This window comes from Trichosurus vulpecula, chromosome 3 (genome assembly GCF_011100635.1).
Source record: "Trichosurus vulpecula isolate mTriVul1 chromosome 3, mTriVul1.pri, whole genome shotgun sequence".
NCBI lineage: Eukaryota > Metazoa > Chordata > Mammalia > Diprotodontia > Phalangeridae > Trichosurus > Trichosurus vulpecula.
In genome coordinates this window covers 125,185,945-125,207,021 of record NC_050575.1, presented here as the reverse complement: position 1 = coordinate 125,207,021, position 21,077 = coordinate 125,185,945, and the positions used below count along the sequence as shown (strand labels likewise).

The following is a 21,077-nucleotide window of genomic DNA, read 5'->3' as shown; positions in this document are numbered from 1 at the left end:
GCTCTTCCAGTCCTTTTTATCCCTCCTCAACACCGCCCCCCCCCACCCAATGCTACCCTTCTTTTGTTCTCTCAGGTGAGAACCTTGCCTCATATTTTACTGAAAAAATTAAGGCCATTCAGTGAGTGCTTCCTCTTCTCCCTTCTTCCTTATCTCACAACACTCAGATTCCCCTGCCATTATCTCCTCTTTTTCACCCTTGTCTCCCATAAAGAGAGGTGGCCCTTCTCCTTAACAAGGCCAGTCCCTCTACCTGTACAAGTGATCCCATTTATTCTGTCTCCTCTAGCAGATCACCTCCTCTATCATCCCTGCTCTGTCTTTAATCTCTCCCTGTCTCCTGGCTGCTTCCTTACTGTCTAAAATCATGTATATGTTTCCCCCATTCTTAAAAAAGCCATCACTTGATCCTTCCATCCTAGCTAACTATTCTCATATATTTCTTCTGCCTTCTGTGGCTAAACTCTTTGAGAAGGCTGTCTCCAATAAGTACCTCCATTTTCTCTTACCCTCTTCTTAATTCCCTATAATTTGGCTTCTAATCTCCTCATTCCCCTGAAGAGCTCTCACTGAAGTTACCAATTGCCAAATTAATTGCCAAATCCAATGGCTTTTTTAGGATCCTCATCCTTTTTTACCTCTTTATAGCTTTTGACACTGTTGATTGCCTTCTTTTCCTTCATATTCTCTTGTCTCTAGGTTTTCAGAATAATACTCTCTCTTTGTTCTTCTCCTACCTGTCTGACCGCTCCTCGGTCTCCTTTGCTGGATCCTCATGCAGGTCGTACCCACTAACTATGTGTGTTGCAAAGGACTCTGTACTGGCTATCTTAAAGGCCTAGCTCAAATACCACCTTCTTCATGAAGTCTTCCTTGATAACTCCATTTAGAAAGCATCTCTCTCTTCTGATGTCAAAGCACTAGCCAGGGTCTCCCATTGCAACATGGGTCATCTCCAGTCATCCTGATGAATACTTGGTCACTGGATCCAGATGGCTCTGGGGGAGAAAGTGATGCTGGTGACCTTGCACAGCCTTCCCTCACTTAAATCAAAGTCAACTGCAAATCATGTCATCATTTTCCTGATGCCATGGTCCTCTTCGAAAATGAAGGACAAACACAACTAGTGAAATGGGAAGAGATATAAAATGATAACTTGAGGGGTGTGTGTGTCAAATTGAAAGGATTTTTTATTTGTTTGTTAGTTTTAATGGAGAAACCAGGCATATTTTCAAGGAGAAGGGAAGGAACCAGTTATTAGGTAGTTAGAGGGAGGAAGGGAAAAAAGGGTAAAAGGCAAAAAGAATTATTGAAGGGGATAGCTCCCAAAGGGCTGGGAGGGGATTGGTAGGAAGAGTGTAAATAGAAGGATCAGCTTTGGAGAGGAGAAGAGTCACCTCTTGATCTGAGACTGGAATAATAGAAGAGAGAATTGTGGAGTATCAATGAAAAGGATTGTGAGATGTAGAGCAGGAGAGAAGTAGGAGCTCATGAGGAACTATTCCTGTTTATTAAATAAAGTTTGAAGCAAGGTCCTCTTTAAAGTGGGAGGCTTGAGGAAAGAGGGTTTGGAATAACTGCTGTTGGAGATATGTTATGGTTAATTTAGGGGAGGATTGCCTTGGGGCATTGAATGCCCAGTTGAAAATAGAGAACATAGTTGTAGTGGGCCTTGTCAAAGTGGTTGCCAATTTCCTCCAATATCATAGGAGTGGAGAAGGTAGAGGGTAGGAAGGGTGATGTAGGGTTTGGGTTTGGCAAGGCATGAGTCAGGATAAAACCAGGGCCAAAGGATTCAAAGTAAGAGGATACTACAAAGTTGTTTAGGCATAGGGTTAAGACCAGGAATTAGGGAAATTGAAGTTAGAGTAGGGGTGATGGCCTGGGAAAGAATTAATAAAAAGAGGAACTGGAGGTTATGGTGAGGAATGAGATACAAAGAGAGATGAAATGATAGGAATTCCTTGTTGGATAGAGAGATTTCAGAGTTCTTGGAAATGGAAGTGGAACATTTATGGGTAATGATGACAGCAAAAGTTTGAATATTCACATGCATGGCTAAGATGAAGTGAAATTATAGGTAACAGGAGTTGAAGAAGTTGGGGAATTGAGGCCAGGGTGTTTGAGGAAACATCATCATATATATTGAAGTCCCATTAGTGGATGAGAAAGAACAACTGTGATTCAAGTACTGAAGAACCAAGAAAAGAGGCTGCAGAACCTTTGAGATAGTAAATAATGGCTACCCAAATCTGATAAAAGTCAATAGAGTCAACCTTAAATGAGAGGTTTCTGAGTGATGGCAAAAGAGAGAGGGTTTGAAAGCAAGGAAGGCTATGGCTGTTCATACTTCTGTTCTAATATTTTGGAGAGCAGGGGCATATGGGAAGTATCTAGTATTGGAGAGGATGGCCAAGGAAATAGTGTCTTCTAGTGGAAGACAGGCCCCTAAGTGCCAGAAATGAAGGAGGATGAGAGGAAAAGGTGAGGGATTAAGAGATGTTTGGATAGAATGGGGTCCAGCGGGTACAAGGGTATGGACAAGAAGAGCTAGAGTAGCACTTGGGAGAAGGCCTGGGGTGAATTTGGATGAGAACATTCTCTCTTGTATTATATTATGTATGCTTGTGCCTCCTAACCTTCATCCTATCAGATAAACTCCCTGAGGGATGGTTCTTCATTATCTTATGTCCTTGTAGCTTTAGCTTTAAGCACAGTGCCTTGTAAACTTTAGGGCTTAATAAGCGATTCAGGTTGAATATTGTTTTTTTTTTTTTTTGGTTTATTTGTTTTCCTTTCCTAAATGGTAGCATTTAACAGCTGGAAGAAAATGACATATGTTTTCTTCTCCTTGTTTTCATGGTGTCTTCTGAATTAATAACCTACATAGTCCATTTGATGCAAAATAAAATGATTGAAAATGCTATAAATTATAAATGCCAAGTTGTTGATGCATATAAAATGTATAACATATGTCTTGTTTTGTGATGCCTTTTAAATTAATATAATTTGTTTAAAAGGTGTGATTCTGTTTTATCTCCTTTTCAATTTGGGATGCTTGAAGAAGCAGCATTGAGTAGTAGAAAGAGTATTAGTCTGGGAGCTTGAAGATGTAGTTTTGAGTCCTAGTTCTTCTACTTAATAGCTGTATGTACTTGATGAACTCAAAGTCCCCATAGGCCTTAGTTTTCTCATCTGTAAAATGAAAGAATTGGACTAGATAACTTCTAAGATTCTTTCTAGCTCTAAATCTATTATCTTGTGATCTATAAAATGAGGGTGTAAACTAAATATTCCTCCTAGCTTTAACTTTCTATTTTCCAAATTTGTATGAAAATAGAATGCAAGAGCAGTAAGGGATCTTTGAAGACAGAATTTTAGAGCATAGATTGTTAGAATTAGAAGGTAATCTTAGAAAATAGAATGTTGAAGCTGCTATCAGCCTACCTTGGGATAATGTTGAACTTAAAAGATAAAAATCAGTAAAGATTATGTAGAATAGAATTTCAGAAACATAAAAAGAACAAATGATATTAGTATAATTTCAGTATGAACATAGGAAATAGAATGATAGAAAAGATAAATAGAAAAAAAGATAGAAAATAAAATAGAAATAAATAAATAGAAAAGATCTAACATTTAGTGCTAGAACAGAGAACTTAGAACAAAAGAGTTGGAATGGACCTTAGATAACATCTAGTTATATCCCTTTATAAACTGAGGTCAGACAGGGAAAATAACTTGCTTGAAGTTTTAAAGTTAACTAGTTATGGAATTCAAGAAGTATTAGTCCAATGCCTTCTATGGTATAATACCAAAGAAATGTGGGATTGATCTCTACTCTCCATGAGAGACAGTATATCTGGAAAAAAGAATTTATGTGATGAAAAAATTAAAAGTAATAGAACACAGAATATCTCCAGGATTTGAAAGGTTACCTTCTTGATCTTTAAGACAAAAGCAATCAACTTAGGTGGAAGTGTATTTCTATTCAAATTTCCCACTACAAGATTTACCTGAACCTTTAATTGTAACTAAAAGTTCATGGGAACAGAATGAAAGTAATAGCCTAATTTTTTTTCTTATTTCTATTTCTTCCAGTTTCCTTTTGGTCGTCGCTTGCCCTGTGATATCTACTGGCATGGAGTTTCCTTTCACGATAGTGACATACTCTCAGGTCAAGTGAACAAGTTCCCAGGTACCAATTGGCACTGTTATTCTTTAAGAGGTTTCCTAGGTATATCAACAAAAACACAGCAGGCCTCAAAACTCAAGCTTGTAGATTCTCAAATAGAATTCATTGCTGAATTTTATCAGGCTTTCTTGGAAAAGAGATGAACTTAAATATGATTAGGATGCAGACTTAAGATGTCATAGACTAGAAGCTCAGAAACACAAAAAGATGAACTGTATTGGTTTAATTTCACTATGGACGCAGACTAAAGAATGTAGAAGTGAAGGGACCTGAGAATAAAGAACATCCAGAGTTAAAGCTGGGTGGAGTCTTAGCAAGTAGAATATTAAAGCTGCTATCAGGCTATCTTGGGAAATAAGTGCAGTCAGTGATATAATCAAGTTATAAACCCCTAAGGCTTTCATAGACTATGATTATGAAAGGCAAACAGTCCCAGCCTGATGTCACTTCTATAAGGGCATGATTTTTACCTTTTGAATCATAGAAATAATATGTGGCCTCTAATCACAACAGTCCCTATGAGAGGTTAGTAGTGGGACTATAATTATGCTTATTTTAGAGAGGAAAAAAATGAAGTTCAGGTCTAAGATTGTAGGTATGGGCAACTAGGTGGTACAGTGGTTAGAGTGCCAGGCCTGGAGTCAGAAAGATGAGTTCATATCTAGCTTCAGACATTTACTAGCTGTGTGACCCTGGGCAAGTCACTTAACCCTATTTGCCTCAGTTTCCTCATCTGTAAAATGAGCTGGAGAAGGAAATAGCAAACCACTCTAGTATCTTTGCCAAGAAAACCCCAAGTGGGGTTACGAAGAGTTGGATGCAACTGAAATGACTGAACCACAACAAAACAGTCCAGGGGAGTTCATGAATGTTTGTGTTATCTCCTCTATTAGAATTGAAGCTCCTTTAGGTCAGGAACTACTTGTTTCCTTTTTGGGGGACGTGGGAGGCAATAGATATGGTGCTTAGCACAATGCCTGGTACACACTAGGCCTGAGACATTCCATTCCACTTTTAGAGCTTTTAGAGAAGTTTTCCATTAGCTATTGAACTCTGCCTTTCTCCAGCATTTCTTGTTCCCTGGTCTGTCTCCTGGTACTGTGCAGAACAAATCTAATGACATTTTTGTTTACTCTTACCTGAAGGTAGCACTTTTAAGGGTAAAGTTTAAGAAAACATATGAATTCCTGCCAGTAATGAGAACTGGCTCTTAAATTCAGCCTCTCAGATAATGCAGCTGTTACTGAAGCTAATTCATGTCAGTTACTGAAGCTGATGAAATCCCAGTGCTGAAGAGGTAGCTCTAACATTCTGTTTTCCAAGGTAGCTTCCAGTTAAGACATTTTTCTGATTAAACTTTATGAATTACCCACATATCCAAATATTCTAAAAACATATCCACCAAACATTTTCTATCACTGACAGTTATTTCCAATGGAAATTCCAGGCAAGAGTAAATACGTTGTATATCGAATAAACAGAGTTGTTGTATCCGCATATGGTAATCAGTGTATTTGTGTTATCACATCATAGTTTGGAAATTTCTATGGACTATTTATTTATGTAAAACTAGTATAATATCTTAATGGGGGATTCTAAAGTAAAACTACTTTTTTTTTTTGAAAAGAATCTGCTTTAAATATACTTTGCTTTTAGAAAATCCAGGAGTTATCCCGCAACTAGTTATGTTCTAATGGTTTTTTGGTCTTTTGTAATAATGGTTAGGCTCAATGCTACTATGAGAGCTCTAGTTCAGCCTACTATTATTATGGATTAAGTTATCCTGATCTACTTTAAAAAACATTTTAGCTGTGGGAAATTGAGCTCTTCCCCACTCCCACCCTCAACCTTCTCATTGTTATTTTGCTAATAACTCAAATTTATATAGACTTTTTAAAAGTTTACTAAGTGCTTTCCCAACAACTACTCTGATAGTTACAAGTATTATTATCCTCATTTTACAAATATGGTTACTGTAGCTCAAAAAGGTTAAACCACTTACCCTTTTTCACATAGCTAGTAAGTGTATGAGCTGGAATTAGAACCCAGGTCCTCTGCTCTTTCCATGACATGATACTTCACCATGTTTGATAATGTCCCTCCTTCATTGGAGGCCCAGATCAGGTGACACCTCTACCATGAAAACTTCCCTGATGTATCCTATACTTTTTCACCCTCTTCAAATGCTTTATGGCACATTCTCTGAACCTCTTCTTTGTACTCATTAAGAGCTATCGTGGCATGGTGAACAGCGTGTTTGATTTGTGGTCAAAGGACCAATCAATCAACAAGCATTTATTAAGTATATCTACTAGGCACTCTGTTACATATCAGGTACATGTATACACATACACATAAACATATATGCACATACATACACATAAATTGATACTTCTAAGAGAATTACAGAGTAATTGGAAGGTAGCCTTAGCGGGAAGGTACTAACTGCTGGGGGCAGGGGTGGGTGGCAGTCCTGAAAAGATGGTCTAGAGAAGGTGATACTTGAACTCAATCAGGGATTTTATAAGGTAGAGGGTAGGAGGGAGCACATACCAGGAATGGCAGGACAAAGACATGGAGTCGGGAGATGGAGGGTAGAGTATACTATGTTAGGAATAGCAAAGTAGTCCAGCATGATTGGATTGTAGAGTTCATGGAATGGAATAATAGGTTAAAAGATTGGAAAGATAGGAAAGGGCCAGGTTGTGAAGAGCTTTAAATTCCAAACTAAGGAATTTATATTTGATTCTTGAGATAATGGGGAGCCATTGAGTTTACTGAGCATGGGAGTATCATGTTCAGACCTGTGCTTTAGGAAGATCCCTTTAGCAGCTGTGGAAAGGATGGTTAGAAGTGAGATGACACTTGAGGGAGGCAGTCTAATTAGAAGGCTATTGTAACAGTCCAGCTGATGAAGGCCTGAACTAAGGTGGTGGCTATGAGTGGAGAGAAGCAGATGGATGCAAGAGATATTCTAATGCAGGGTCCTTAACCTTTTTTGTGTCATGAATCCCCTTTGACAATCTGGTGAAGCCTGTGGTCCCCTTCTCAGAATAACGTTTTAAATGCAGAAAATATATAGAATTGCAAAGGAAACCAATGACATGGGGGTGGCTTATAAATCCCAGGTTAAGAATCCCTATTCTAGAGAAAGAAATTACAAGATTTGGGAGTGGTTAGATAAATGGTGTGTGAGAATAAGGGGAATCAAGGATAAAATAAGTTGTGAACCTGGGTGACTGAAAGGATTCCTGGTAGTACCCTTGACAGTGATAGGGAAATTTAGAAGAGGAGTGAGTTCTGGGAGAAAGATAATCTCTTTATTGGATATACTGAGCTTAATAATTATGCCTATGGGTTATCCAGTTTGAAATGTTCCTTAATGCGGTTGGTAATGTGGAACAGGAATTTAGAAGGCATATTAGAGCTAGACAAAAAAAAAAAATCTTGGACCATCTGCACAGAGGTGATAATTAAACCTATGAGAACTGGTAAGTTCACCAAACGAGAGAATATAAAGAGAAAGGAAATGATGGTCTAGGACAAAACCTTGGGGGACACCTGCAGTTGGTGGAATGACTTGAAGATCCATCATAGGAGGCTGAGAAGTAGCAGTCAGACAGGGAAGAGAACCAAGACAGAACAGTGATGAAAACCCAGAGAGGAAGAGAGGATTTGGGAGAAGACTGTCAAAAGTGTCAAATGCTGCAGAGAGCTCCAAAAGCTTGGCCATTGGGAAAAGACCATTAGATTTGGCTATTAGAAGATCACTGGTAACTTTGGAGAAAGTAATTTCAGCTGAGTAATGAGGTCAGAAGCCAGATTGCAGAGGGTTTAGAAGAGAGTGAGGGGAAAGGAATTGGAGGAACCAATTCTAGATGGCCTTTTTGCAACTTCAGCTGAGAAGGGGAGGAGACAAAATAAGAAAATAGTGGGAGGACATGGTAGGATCTAATGAGGCTTTTTTAGTGATGGGGAGATTTGAGTGTATTGGTAGGAGGAAGAGAAGGGCCCAGTAGATAGGGACAGATAGGGGAGAGACAGAGAGAGAGACAGAGACACAGAGAAGAGAGGATGATAAGAGGAGGCAATCTGCTAGAAAAAAGGAGCAGATGGGCATCAAAGGTACTTATAGGGATGTTGGGATTGGTGAAAAGATGGGTACTTCTCTAAGACTGGAATGATAGAGGAGATAGTGAGGAGAGAGATATCAGAAGAAGGAAGATGAGGAGGGGAGAAGAGCACTTTCATTTGGCCTGCTCTTTTTTTTTTCAGTAAAGCATGAGGTGAAGTCCTCAGCCTAGAGCATGGGGAGGCAAGGTCCAGCTAAGGGGCTAGAGGAATAAGAGGTGTGAGAGACTTAAGAAGAGAAGAAATGTGGAATAGCTGCTGTGGTGAGTGGGCTAGGGAATTATTTAGAGAGGAAGAATAGTAGAATTTCCCTGTTGCATTGAGGGCCCAGTTGAGATTAGCTAGCATAAATTTTTGGTGGATTGTCAGCATGGTTCTGTTATTTTCTCCAGTTGTGTTTAGCAGTGAAGGAAGCACATAGAAGTAAATCAGGATTGGGGCAAGGTGTGATAAGCGATAGGATGAGAACAAAGGATTCAAGAGGTGTAGTGTTGAACTGGCCCAACAAGAACTTGAGGGCTTGGGAAGAGAGGAAAGTGTAGCTGGAGCAGGGGTAATGGTTTGGGACAGTATGTTGGAATAGAGAGATTGGAAGTCATGGATAAGGAATAGGCTTAACAGGAATAAGGCATAAGGAGAAATGGAAAGATGAAAGATTAGGATTGGATAGAAGAAAATGGGAGTTTTTTTAAATGGCAGATCATAGATTTAGAGTTAGAAGGGACCCTAAATCACCTAGTCCAAGCTTGTCATTTTACAGATGAGGAAAATGGGGCCTTCGAAAGGTTGTGATTGTTCTAAGGTCATATGGGTAGTAACTATGAGGATTTGAACCTAGGACCTCTAAACTCCAAATCTTGAAGTCTTTCTACCTTACTGCCACTAGCTGTGAGACTAAGAGCAAGTCACTTAACTTTTGAGTCCTTTAACTTATTTTCCATTTTAATCAAATTTTCCATATGATCAAATGTAGTACTAACCTACCTTTTTATTGTGAGGACCAAGTGAGATAACTTATGTAATGTGTTTTGCAAACTTAAAAGTGATATATAAACTTCAGCTTTTGGTCCCATTCTCCTTTTTATCATAATGACTTGTATACATATCTTTCCCCTGATAAGATTACAGTCTCTTTGAGAGCAACCTATATGTATCTTTCTCCTTTTCCCTTGTACCCAGCAGTGCTTGTATCTAGGAAGATTTGCTTGCAAGGCCTTGGGTGTGGCCTTTTGACTGAGTCCAAGTTTTACAGAACAAATTCTTTTATTAAGGGGATTTGTTCTATGAAGTTTGGATTCAGTCAAAGGGCTGTACTTGAGGACCTAGAGGGCCACTTGTGGCTCGAGGTCACAGGTTCCCCACCTTAATGGAAAGAGTGCTGGACCTGGGTTTGAATTCTTCCTCCAACATTTATTAGCTGTATGAACATGGAGAATCATTCAGTCTTTTTGAGCCTCATTTCTCTCATCTGTAAAACAGGAGCATAATATCTTATGGATGGTGAGTACCAAATGAGATAATGTCTATAAAGTGCTTTGTAAACCATAAAGTACTATACAAATACTATCAATTATTATTTGTTATTTTCATTAATAATTTTTTTTGTTGAATTTCGATTTTATTCCAACTGGAAAGATCACAGCCTCTCTGAGTCTCAGTTTTATCTTCTATAAATTGAAAAGGTTGGATCATGTGCTGAGATCCCTCCCAACTCCAACATTCTGATTCTTTATCTTTTCCACCCATAGTACAATGTTGGGTCTCTGTTGTATTGCTTTTAACCAAATTGAAATTTTTAACAGAACATCAAGTTGGGAATCATAAATTAAGCAGAGTGGTTTAACTGGTTAAACTGGTCTAGAAAACTTTGATTTTGCTTTTTTCACTCTTAACAGTACCTACTATTTAGCTTCTAAGCCTGTTGATTTCTGTTTTCTTGAAACTTCTGTTTTAATTGGGGGAAAGGAAGTAGTTATCCATTAGACTGGACTCTAGTCTCTTATAAAATCTCAGAGTAGTGGCCAAAGTGAGTTGTCTCTATTATTGAAGAATTCATGTTAGATTTCGGCTTATTATAGCCACCCTATCTTTTTAAGCTGCTTGATTTCTTACTTAATCCTTTCTGATAGTCTTTTAAACCAGAGCTAAGAACTGAAGTATTGACAACTCTAAGCTCTGCTCTTCAGATTTATTGCTTTGGTTTATTATACTGTGTGAGTCAAGAAGTTCCATGTGTTAAAAACTTTATCCTCTTCATTCACTTTTTGCTCCCAAGACCTAGAAACTTGTTGTGTGACTTTGGGCAAATAATTTCAACTCTGTGGACCTTAGTTTCCTCATCTATAAAAAGGAATGGTTGGAATAAATGATCTCTGTGACATCTATGATGTCACTTCCAGCACTAAATTTCTGATTTATATTCTAAGTCTTTGTTCTTATTTCCAACATGGTAACATATTGTAATGGAAAGAATGCCAGATTTGGAGTCAGAGAGAGAGATTTGGGCTGTAATACAACATCCCCCACTTAGTAGTTTTGCAATGATGGGTAGTCATTTAATCTCTCTGAGGCTTAGTATCTTCATTTGTAAAATAAGAATAATAATATATTCCAATACTTATCTCACAGGGTTGTTGTGGGGATCAATGAGATAATTGATATAAATCACTCTGTACGTCTTAGAGCGTTATATAAATGTAAGCTCTTTCTGTAGAGGCAACTTGGTCCAATGGCTAGAAGACTAACATCAAAATGGTAAACCAGGGTTCAAATCCCACCTTTGACACAAAATAGCTATATGGGCCTGGGCAAGTTGTTTACTATCTAAATTCTCTGGTAACTTTCTAAGAGAATAAGTTGCAAAGAATCTTTGGTAGAGGGAGTTTTCCTCTTTTAGAGCATCCCATATACAATGAAGTCACATGTCTAGTCCTTATGGCTGTTATTTTAACACTCTGTTTTTTCCATATCTAATAAGTTTAGGCAAACCTTATTAATTTAGACTCCATTTGTTTGGAAATTAGGATAATTCTGACTTGCTAAGCTTTTGAAGCATTTGAAATTTAACAATTTTTAAATTTTTAAGCATTTAAAGTTTAATTTTTAAAAAAATTATTAGAGCAAATATATTCAAGTGTCATATGTACTTAACTCTCAAAATCCTTAAGGTTCTTTTTGGTCACACATTTTGTTCACAACAGTTTTTTTTTCCATATTGTGTCCAAGGTACAAGATAGGATTATTTGGAATGGGTTGGTGTTGCTATATCCTCTCCCATTTAGTACTTCTAGCACTAACTCAGGAAATGTGAAAAATGCAAAAGTTACTTAAATGTCTATGTGCTATGGATAGATTGTGCGAGTTACTCTCAAATCAGTTCAGTTCAATGACTTTTTATTAAATGTCAGCTATGTGAAAAGCGTTGTCATAAGCATGGGAGGAGATGTTCACAAAGATGAATAAATTACAGTTCTAGCCATCCTTTAAGCCCTAGCCTATAGTCTGTTAAGGGAGATAAGACATGGACTTCCAAAATATAATAACAGGACATGCTAAATCCACAGGAACAATATAAACAAAATGCTATTTGAGGTCCAAAGAAGGAAATATCATTTTTAACTGAGGGAAATCAGAAGAGATTTCTTGGAGGATATGGTATTTGAAAACTTTGAAGAATGGGTAAGGTTTCAATGGGTAGAGATGTTAGGGGAGGGAGGAATGGATTTTAGGAGCTCAAGGAGAACATCTCTCTTCTCATCAATCCATTCTACATGCAGCTGCCAAATTGATATTCTCAAAGCACATGTCTGACCATGCCATTCAAGAAACTCTAGGGTTTTCATTTTGTTTCTAGGATAAAATATTAGACTCCTGTATTTGGCTTTCCAAACCCTTTATATCCTGGTGGCAGCCTATCTTTCCAGGCTTATTGTATGCCATTTTCTATCTTCCAAACTAGCCTATTTTACATTTACTCTGCACAAGGTTCTATCTCCTGTCTTTGTGCCTTCGCCTGGAATACACTCCCTCCTTTTGTTTGCAGCTTAGTTCAACTGCAGAGTTAAACTCAAGTGCCACATCTGACTTGAGGCCCTTCCTGAGCCTGCTTGTTACTAGCACGCTCCCTACAAAAATTACTTTGTATATATTTTATATTAAATTTTTTACATTCATCATATTTCCAGTAGAATTTAACCTTCTTGAGAGGGAGACTGTTTTATTTTCGTCTTTGTATCCCCGGTATTTAGTGTCTGGCACAGTGTAGGTGCTTAATAAATGCTTGCTGAATTAAATAAAATGAAACCTTTTGTTCTAGTGGTTGGTAACAAAGCTAAGTACAACTCTTTCTTTAACATTAGCCATTTATTTTTATGGAGTGAGAAAGATACTTTTATTCTCTTTATTTTTTCATGATCTGTTTGGCCTTTGTAAGCAATGCTGTTATCAAATCCACTATTTTCTTAATTCTACTTGAAAAGTTATATGTTGGGTGGAGGACTTTACAGAGTAGTAAGTCACAGAACACAGATATATAGAAAATTATAATTTTATTTTTTTAATATTCTATGTTCTCAGGCCTAAGATTCTGTGATATTGTAGATGCCCCACAGTGCTACTTTTCCAGTGTTCTCTTTCTTCATTTCTCTTCCTACCAGGTATGACAGAAATGGTGCGGAAAATTACTCTGAGCCGAGCTGTGAGAATCATGCAAGATCTCTTTCCTGAGGAGTACAACTTCTATCCTCGCTCATGGATTTTGCCCGATGAATTCCAACTCTTTGTTGCTCAGGTAGATCCCATTCTGAGGACATTCTAAAGTTAAGACTCATGATTTATATCTGTGTCTGTGACAGTTTTGGTCACAATGATTAATATGAGATGGTGCTCTAAAACCATCTTTGCATATGTTCATTCAGCAAACAGACAATTCATCCCATTAACATTTATTTAGTACATACTATGTATGCATGTGAAATGCATGGTTCTAGCAACTAGGGGGAGATAGAAGAATAAATAGGACCTGACCCCCTACCCTCAAGAAACTCCTAATCTAGTAATGGGGTTAAGGCATGAATACAGGTAAATACCACACAAATTTGAACATGAGTACTGAGCTTGTAATTAATTAGATGAGGGTTCAAATTTCACCTCCGATGCTTAATAGTTGTGTGACATAGACAAGTCTTCTAGAATCTCTGAGATTCAGTTTCTTCATATGTAAGATTGGGGATATTGGTAGTACCTATTCCACAGAGTTGCTTGTGAGGTTCAAGTGAGTAGTGGGTATAAAGCATTTTGCAGATTTTGAAGAGCTGTATAAGTTCCAGTCTATGTTATTTTCATTATAAAAAAACTACTCACTCCTCTATAGGACTTTGTAGGTTACATAGAACTTTTCCTCACAATAATCTTCTGAGGTACTTAGTTCAAATAGTATCCCCATTTTACAGAGGGGGAAAACTGATTCCTAAAGAGGTTCTATGAATTTCCATGTCTGCTGCACTGCTCACTATACTGCACTGCTTTATACGGAAACATATAATCTCAGGGTTGAAAAGGGAAAGTGGAGTCAAATGACCTGCATTCAAATCCTAGCTCTGTCATAAACCTTGGTCAAGTCATTAAATTTCTCTGTATAGTAGTAGTCTCATCTGTAAAATAGAAGAATAGATTAGATGACCTCGATGACCCCTTCCTGCTGTAACCCTATTACCCCACTGTGAGGCAGGGAGACACTTCAGGAAGTGATTCCAAATAGAATTTATTCAGTGTGGGAGATAGCAGGCTGTACCGCAAGGAGTAGGAGAATTGGAGCTTCTTCCTGGCATGGCCATTAACTGGCCGTGGGATCTTGGACAAGGTGCTTAACTTCCCTGGGTCTTAATTCTTTCATTAATAAGATGAGAGATTTGAAGTAAATGCTTCTTAAAAGGTCCTTCCCATCTTTGAAGTTCTATGATTCTGTATTCTAGCATTCTATATTGTAAGGTCCCTTCCAATTTTGCCATTTTATGATTGTGTTTTAAAATTCTATATTCTAAAGTTGTTTATAGCTTCGACATGTCCCGGTGTTCTGTGTTTTAATGTCTAGAGGTTTCTCCTAGCTCTGGAATTCTATGTCCTAATAGTCTATGTTCAAAATGTATCAGTTTTCTCATCTGTAAAATGGGGATAATACTTGAACTAACTACCTCACAAGCTTTGGTATTCTAAATTCTAACATTCTGTACTTTAAGGTCTCACGTATTGCTAAAATTCTGTGGATCTGTGCTATTTTGACTAGTCTTTTAATTGTGATTTATGTAGTTTATGGGTTAGTTTCTAAGATATTGCCATATATTATATGTTTTTCTGTTTTCCTCTGTCTTTTGTATGCATAGCTGATATGCCTTTCTATGTTAAATTATTCAAAAATTTTGATCAAATCCATACTTATCCAACATGAAAACTGAAGTTGGCCTTCAGTTTTTTGTTAATTGTCATAGGAAAGCTTTTCACTGTGCCAATGTTTCTATGGCTTTTAACGTGGAAATAATCGACTTTCTTCTCCTTCTTGCTTTGCCTTTTGGTACCACTTATTGCCTTGATGGCATCAGGGGTCAGTACATTCTTGTCTGCACCATTTTTTTTTCTGTTGAGCCAGTAGAAAAGTCTCAGCTTTAGCTGTGTATCCTTTACATATTTTCACAACAGATCAAGCTAATGTCATAACTAGTATTAAGTTAACAAGCATTTATGAAGCACCTACTATGTGCCAGGCACACTATGCTAAGTGCTAGAGACACAAAAAAGGGCAAAAACCAATCCTTGCTCCCAAGGAACTTAGAGTCTAATGGAAGAAAAAACATACAAGGAACTATATGCAAAAATATATGCAGGGTAAGTTGGAGATAATCTTAGAGGCAATGCTCTAAAACTGAATGTTGGAAAAGGCTTCTTGTAGAAGGTAGTATTTTAGCAGAGACTTGGAGGAAGCCAGGAGGAGGAGATAGGTAGGGAAAGAATTCTAGGTCTGAGAGACAGTCAATAAAAGTGCCTGGAGATAGGAGAGAGTGGGTTATTATGTAAGGAACAACAAATAGGCCAATGTCACTGGAACACTGATTGCTCTGGGTGGGGGCTGAAAGGAGTCAGATGTTGTACTGGAAAGGTAGGAAGGGACAGGGTCGTGAAGAGCTTTTTGATTCTGGAGGCATTAGGGAGCCACTAGAGTTGATAAAAAGGGGGATGGAAATGGGGATGGTGTCATGGTCAGATCTATTACTTAGAAAGATCAATCTGACAGTGGAGTAGAGGATGGAAGTAGAGTAGAAAGAGATTTGAGGCAGGGAAACCAACTAGGCAGAGGAGAGAATGGGATAGATGAATATAGATGTGTGTGTGTATGGGGAGAAAGGGGATAGATAAATATAGATACCTATGTGTATATATGTCATATATATACATACATATATATGATGTTATAAAATGATAGGACTTGACAATTGGGTATGGGAGAAGTAAGTTGAGGAGTTGAGGATGACACCTTGCTTTTGAGCCTGAGTGACTGGCAGGATAGTGATACATTCAACAGTAATAACAACGTTAAGAGGAGAGTAAGGGGTTTGCAGAGAAAGATCAGTTCAGTTTTAGACATGTCAAGTTTAAGATGTCTATGGGGCATCCAGTTCAAGGTGTCTCATAGCCAGTTGCAGATATGGGACTGGAGAGAAGTTAGGACTAGATGAATTGATCTTAGAGTTCACTACATAAGAGATGATAATCGAATCCGTAGGAGCTGTTGGGACCACCGAGTGATGTAATATAAAGGGACGAGAGAAGAAGGTCCATGATAGGGCTGTGGAGATACCCATGGTTAGCAGATGTAACCTGGATGAAGATCCAGCAAAGGATACAAACTTAGGTCTCTCTTGATCCTAAGTCCAACGTTCTTTCTTCTACAACAATGATATTAGAAGTAGTAAATGACAACTTATCATGAAGAGCATTAAACACTTTGTGCTCCAGCCAGACTGGAATGCTACTGCTTATTGCTCTATCTCATCTACCCCTCTCCCACCTTCATACCTGGAATAGATCTCCTTTCCCTTCCTTCCCTTCTCCATCTCCACTTGTTGAAATCTTTTTTTTAATAGCTCATATCATGTACCACTTTCTCCATGAAGTATTACTTAACTCCCTTCCAGTGGATGGGATTCCTCAAGCATTTTGCCTAGACCACTCCTTTGTTTCTGTTACATTCTTTATATCCATCTTAGTTATTTGTGTTAAATTCCTTGAGGTCAAAGGTCTTTTAGTTTTTCATTCCCAACATCTGCTTCAGGGCCTTGCATATAGTGAGTACTTCATCAATGTTTGTTGAATTATGTTAAAATGAATTTTATATTAAAAAGTCTGGAAGTGACTGTCATAGTTTTACATTTGTGTAATGGAAAGATCAGTCAAATTGTAAGTCAGAATAACTGGTCTAGATCTCCAAACGAGCTAAATGGTAATTTAGTCTCTATGAGAACTCACTATCCCCCATGTTATAGCCCTTTCTATATTTTAACTGCTCTAGTTATGAAGTTTTCCTTACATGGAACAAAAACCTGCCTCCTTGTGATTGCCACCTAGGACTTCTAGCTCTCCCCTCTAGGGCTACACAGAACAAGTGTCAGTCTTCCTCAATGTGATGACTTTTAAACACTTAACTAATCTCTAAAGACTCTTATAACACTAGGAGTCTGCAATTACTGGTGCTTTGGGGATGGTATTTTCAGAGTGGCAGCGTGGTATAGATACTATAGAACAAGAGCCTGGGGATTCAGCTCAGGAGACTTGGGTTCTAATCCTAGCTCTCCTAATCACTTGCTATGGCAAGCTCTCTGGATTCAGTTTCCTCATTAGTAAAGTGAGACGTTTTGAGTGAAAGGAAGATGATTTGATGAAGATTTTGACTCAGGTCTTTTCTCAGCTGCAGAGCCTGCCCCTCTTTTCACCTTGCTTTTTATGTGCTGTCATTGCCAATTAGAATATGTTTCTTGAGGGCAAAGAACTGTCTTTTTGCATGTATGTGTATTTTTAAAGGTTAGCACATTACCTGGCATATAATAAGTGTTTAATAGATGCTTGTTGATGTGACTTGACTTCTAATAGTCTATTATTCTATGAAGAAAAATATCCTTCAAATACACCTACAAATAATGCATATCATGCATGAGTTGGAGCAATATAGTGAAACTCTGAGGGTGAGGTGGCATGGCAGAGCCAGTTTTGGAACCAGAATTATCTGGGTTTAAGTCCTACCTCTGACACATATTGGCTGTACTACTGGGAAAGTCACTCAATCTTTCAGTATACTATTGTAACTCTCTCACTACCTGAGGGAATGTCCTCACCAGGAAGTTCCCTGAATCAGTGAAATTACCAATCTATTACTTGTTCCTGTCAAGAGTAAATTCAAAATGATGCACAGGTTTCAATTTTAAGATATTTGTTAAAGTCTGTGGTATATTGTGAAATCTTATAATATTTTAAAATTTGATGTTTCCCTCTCTTACAAGGAATTGCTATTGCATTTATTTTGGGAAAGGAAATGAGAAATTCACAATTTCCTGTTATCAGTTTGGGAAAGTGCTACCCACATGTGATCAGCAGGTGGCACCAGGGATAAACACGGAACATTCTCAGTGGAAAATTTTGTGAAGATGAAATTTTAGCAGATGGCCAATAAAAAAAATCTTTGGCATTGATTTTACATATGGTCTTCCATCTGGGTATTTGAGAAAAGTACAGTTTTTGTTATCAAAACAGTATATATTATGGTGGAAGAGTTTGTATCTGAAATAGTTTCTCTTGAGAAGAGGCAGTGTGATTTATAAGAAAAAGCTCTGGACTTGAAGTTGAAAAGCCTGGTTCTAGTGCTGGCTGTTCTCCTTAATCACTATGTGACCTATTACCCTAGAGTACTGGGCAAGTCACTTACCTCTCTGGGTCTAAGTATCCTTTGTAAAATAAGAGAGTTTGAATAGAATGTTCTCAAGATTGCTCCTGGCCCAGGTATATAATGAGGATAGTAAAAGGCTAAAGGTGGGGGACTTAGGGAACTACAAAACATGAAGTGGTTTGATCCAAAGGTAACAATGGAGATGCTGCAAGAACTATAGCTTCGTTTTTCCATCTGTTTCAGATTTTGTTTCCTGTACTTCCAGAAATAGAACTTCACCTCCTGCATAGATATATCACACTGTACATGGAACTTTTGCTTAGCTCAATATGTTTAGTGGAAAATGATATCTGAAACTTGAAAAGCCGTTCCTTGTTAAAAAAAACCACTCGAATTTGTTCAGCTCAATGAACAATTTTATCCAATCATTATTAGTTACCTAAATGTTGATGGCTCTGTTCTAGGTGCTGTGCAGGATAGAGAGGAGAATAAGACATGCTTCCTCTCTTTACAGATCTTACAGTAGGGTGGTGGGAAAAATAAGACACCAGAATTTTGGTGCATAAAAGAGGTACAAAATAAATATTATGAGAATTCCACGGGAGGATTGTTTACTTCCAGCTAGCAAGGGGGAGGGGGAAAGGAGGGTAAGATAGTTTGTTTAAATGTTCCTTTTAGAAAAAAGATTTCTGTGAAGCATAACTTTTAAGTAGAATGAGCATAGGGCATGAGAATGAGCACTGGGAATGAGCATGAGGCCTTGCTCTCCCAGTAATACACTATGTGACCTTGGGTAAGTCTTTTCTCTTTTCTTGGCCTCAGTTTACTTATCCATCAAAATGAGCAGATCGACAGGCACAGTGGTATAGTGGATAGAGCACTGACCCTAGAATCAGAGGACCTGAGTTCAAATTTCACCTTAGAAGCTTATGAACTGGGGGCTGCAGTGAGTAGAGCACCAGTCCTAGAGTCAGGAGGACCTGAGTTCAAATCCAGCCTCAGACACTTGACACATGTACTAGCTGTGTGACCTTGGGCAACTCACTTAACCCCAATTGCCCTGCCTTCCCCCCTTCAAAAAAAAAAAGACGCTTATGAGCTGTGTGACTCTGGACAAATCACTTAACTCTGATTGTCTTCCCCAAAGCCCACACTCCCCACCCCACCCCAAAGAGCAGGTTAGAATAGATGATTTGCAAGGTGCTTTCAACTCTACCATTCTCATTTCCATATTCTAACATTCTTGTGATCTAAGTTCCCTTTCACTTTTAACATTCTATTTTCAAAGGTCCCTCCGGCTCTAAATATTTTATGATTCTGAAGTGTTTGTCTTTTGTTAGTAACTTCTTCCAGAGCATGCCAAAGTTAAAACTATGTTGGCAAAAATTTCCACTGCCACAGTTTGTTTATGCAAGGGTCAGTGTGTAATCAATCATCTTCATCCTTAATGCCTAGATCAGTGGTGCCCGAGGCTAGTGAAGTAGCAGATAATGAAGGCTGAAACAAAGCACTGCCCAAGTTGAGGAGCTATAGTTCAGGAAAAGACTGTGGGAACCTCTGGGCAAATGAACTCTCTCAAAGTCTTCTCTGCATAATGTAGAAATCTCTTCTCTAGGGGAGTGGTTGAACCTGCATCTGAGCACAAGATAGGAAAATGATTCCCAACCATTCTGTCTGTAGAACCAGAGAATCTCAGGCTGAGCTAGAAGGGCCCTTAAAGTCCAACTAGTTAAACCCTAATCAGAAGCGAGAAATCATCAAATTTCTTGACAAATTGACATCCTTGACAAATAGTCATTCCATGTCTGCTTAAAGCTCCCCAATGATGGGACTACCTAGTAAAACTACCCAGTAAAATGGGTAGAGACCTCTGATTGTTAGAGACCTCTGATTGTTAGGAGGTTCTTATATAGGTTGAGCTAATATCTACCTCCCTGTAACATAAAGGAAAATGAGATCCTAGATAGAGAAATGGAAGGGACCTTAGAGGTCTAGTCCAACCCCTTCATTTTACAGAGGAAGCTAAGAAGGGTTATAAGCTAAAATGGCTTATCCAGGCAACATAGGTAACATAAATGGCTGGGTTAGGATTTGAACTCAGGTCCCTTTATTTCAAATCCATAGCCCTTTCCTCTCTCTTACAGTTACAGCTTCCCCTTTACCCTTTAGCCCTAATTCTCTCCTGTAGGGCCAAGCAAGCACATGACAACCTTCTGGATATTTATAGATAGAGATCGTGTTCCCATTAAGGTTTTTATTTTCCATGCTAAACATATTCAGTTCCCTCAACTGACCTTCATATGGCATGATTTCTAATCCCCTCTCAAGTGTGGTCATCTTTCTTAGTACATATTACATTTGTCAATGTCTCTCTTAAAATGTGGCATCCAGGATGGGACACAGTATTCCAGATGGAGTCTGATTAGGCCAGAGCATAGTGGGAATATTACTTTTTGTCATTATGGACACTATTTTACTAGTGGGTTACATTAACATGTGTGTGTGTGTGTGTGTGTGTGTGTGTGTATCTGCCATGTCAAATTGATTTTGAGCTCATACTGAATTTGTAATCCATTGGAATTCTCAGGTCTTTTTTCACATGAACATCTATATTTCCAGGGTTAAATTTCTTTGATGAAAGCTATTTTTTTGAGGGGGGAAGGTGGGACAATTGGAGCTAAGTGACTTGCCCAAGGTCACACAGCTAGTGTGTCAAGTGCCTGAGGCTGGATTTGAACTCAGGTCCTCCTGACTCTAGGACTGGTGCTCTACTCACTGCACCACCCAGCTGCCCTAGCTTTTTTTTTTTTTTTTTTAGAAGAT

At 38.3% G+C, this 21,077-nt stretch overlaps 1 protein-coding gene across 2 annotated transcripts in view; it reads left to right on the top strand.

The window, feature by feature from the left end:
- Nucleotides 1-21,077, top strand: part of TTLL11 (tubulin tyrosine ligase like 11) — a 255,439-nt gene that overhangs the window by 29,337 nt on the left and 205,025 nt on the right. For both annotated transcript variants that reach the window (XM_036750193.1, XM_036750194.1), the window contains exons 2-3: nt 4,102-4,198; nt 12,982-13,115. In XM_036750193.1, coding sequence (XP_036606088.1) covers nt 4,102-4,198; nt 12,982-13,115 — 231 coding nt within the window. The remainder of the gene's footprint in view (nt 1-4,101; nt 4,199-12,981; nt 13,116-21,077) is intronic.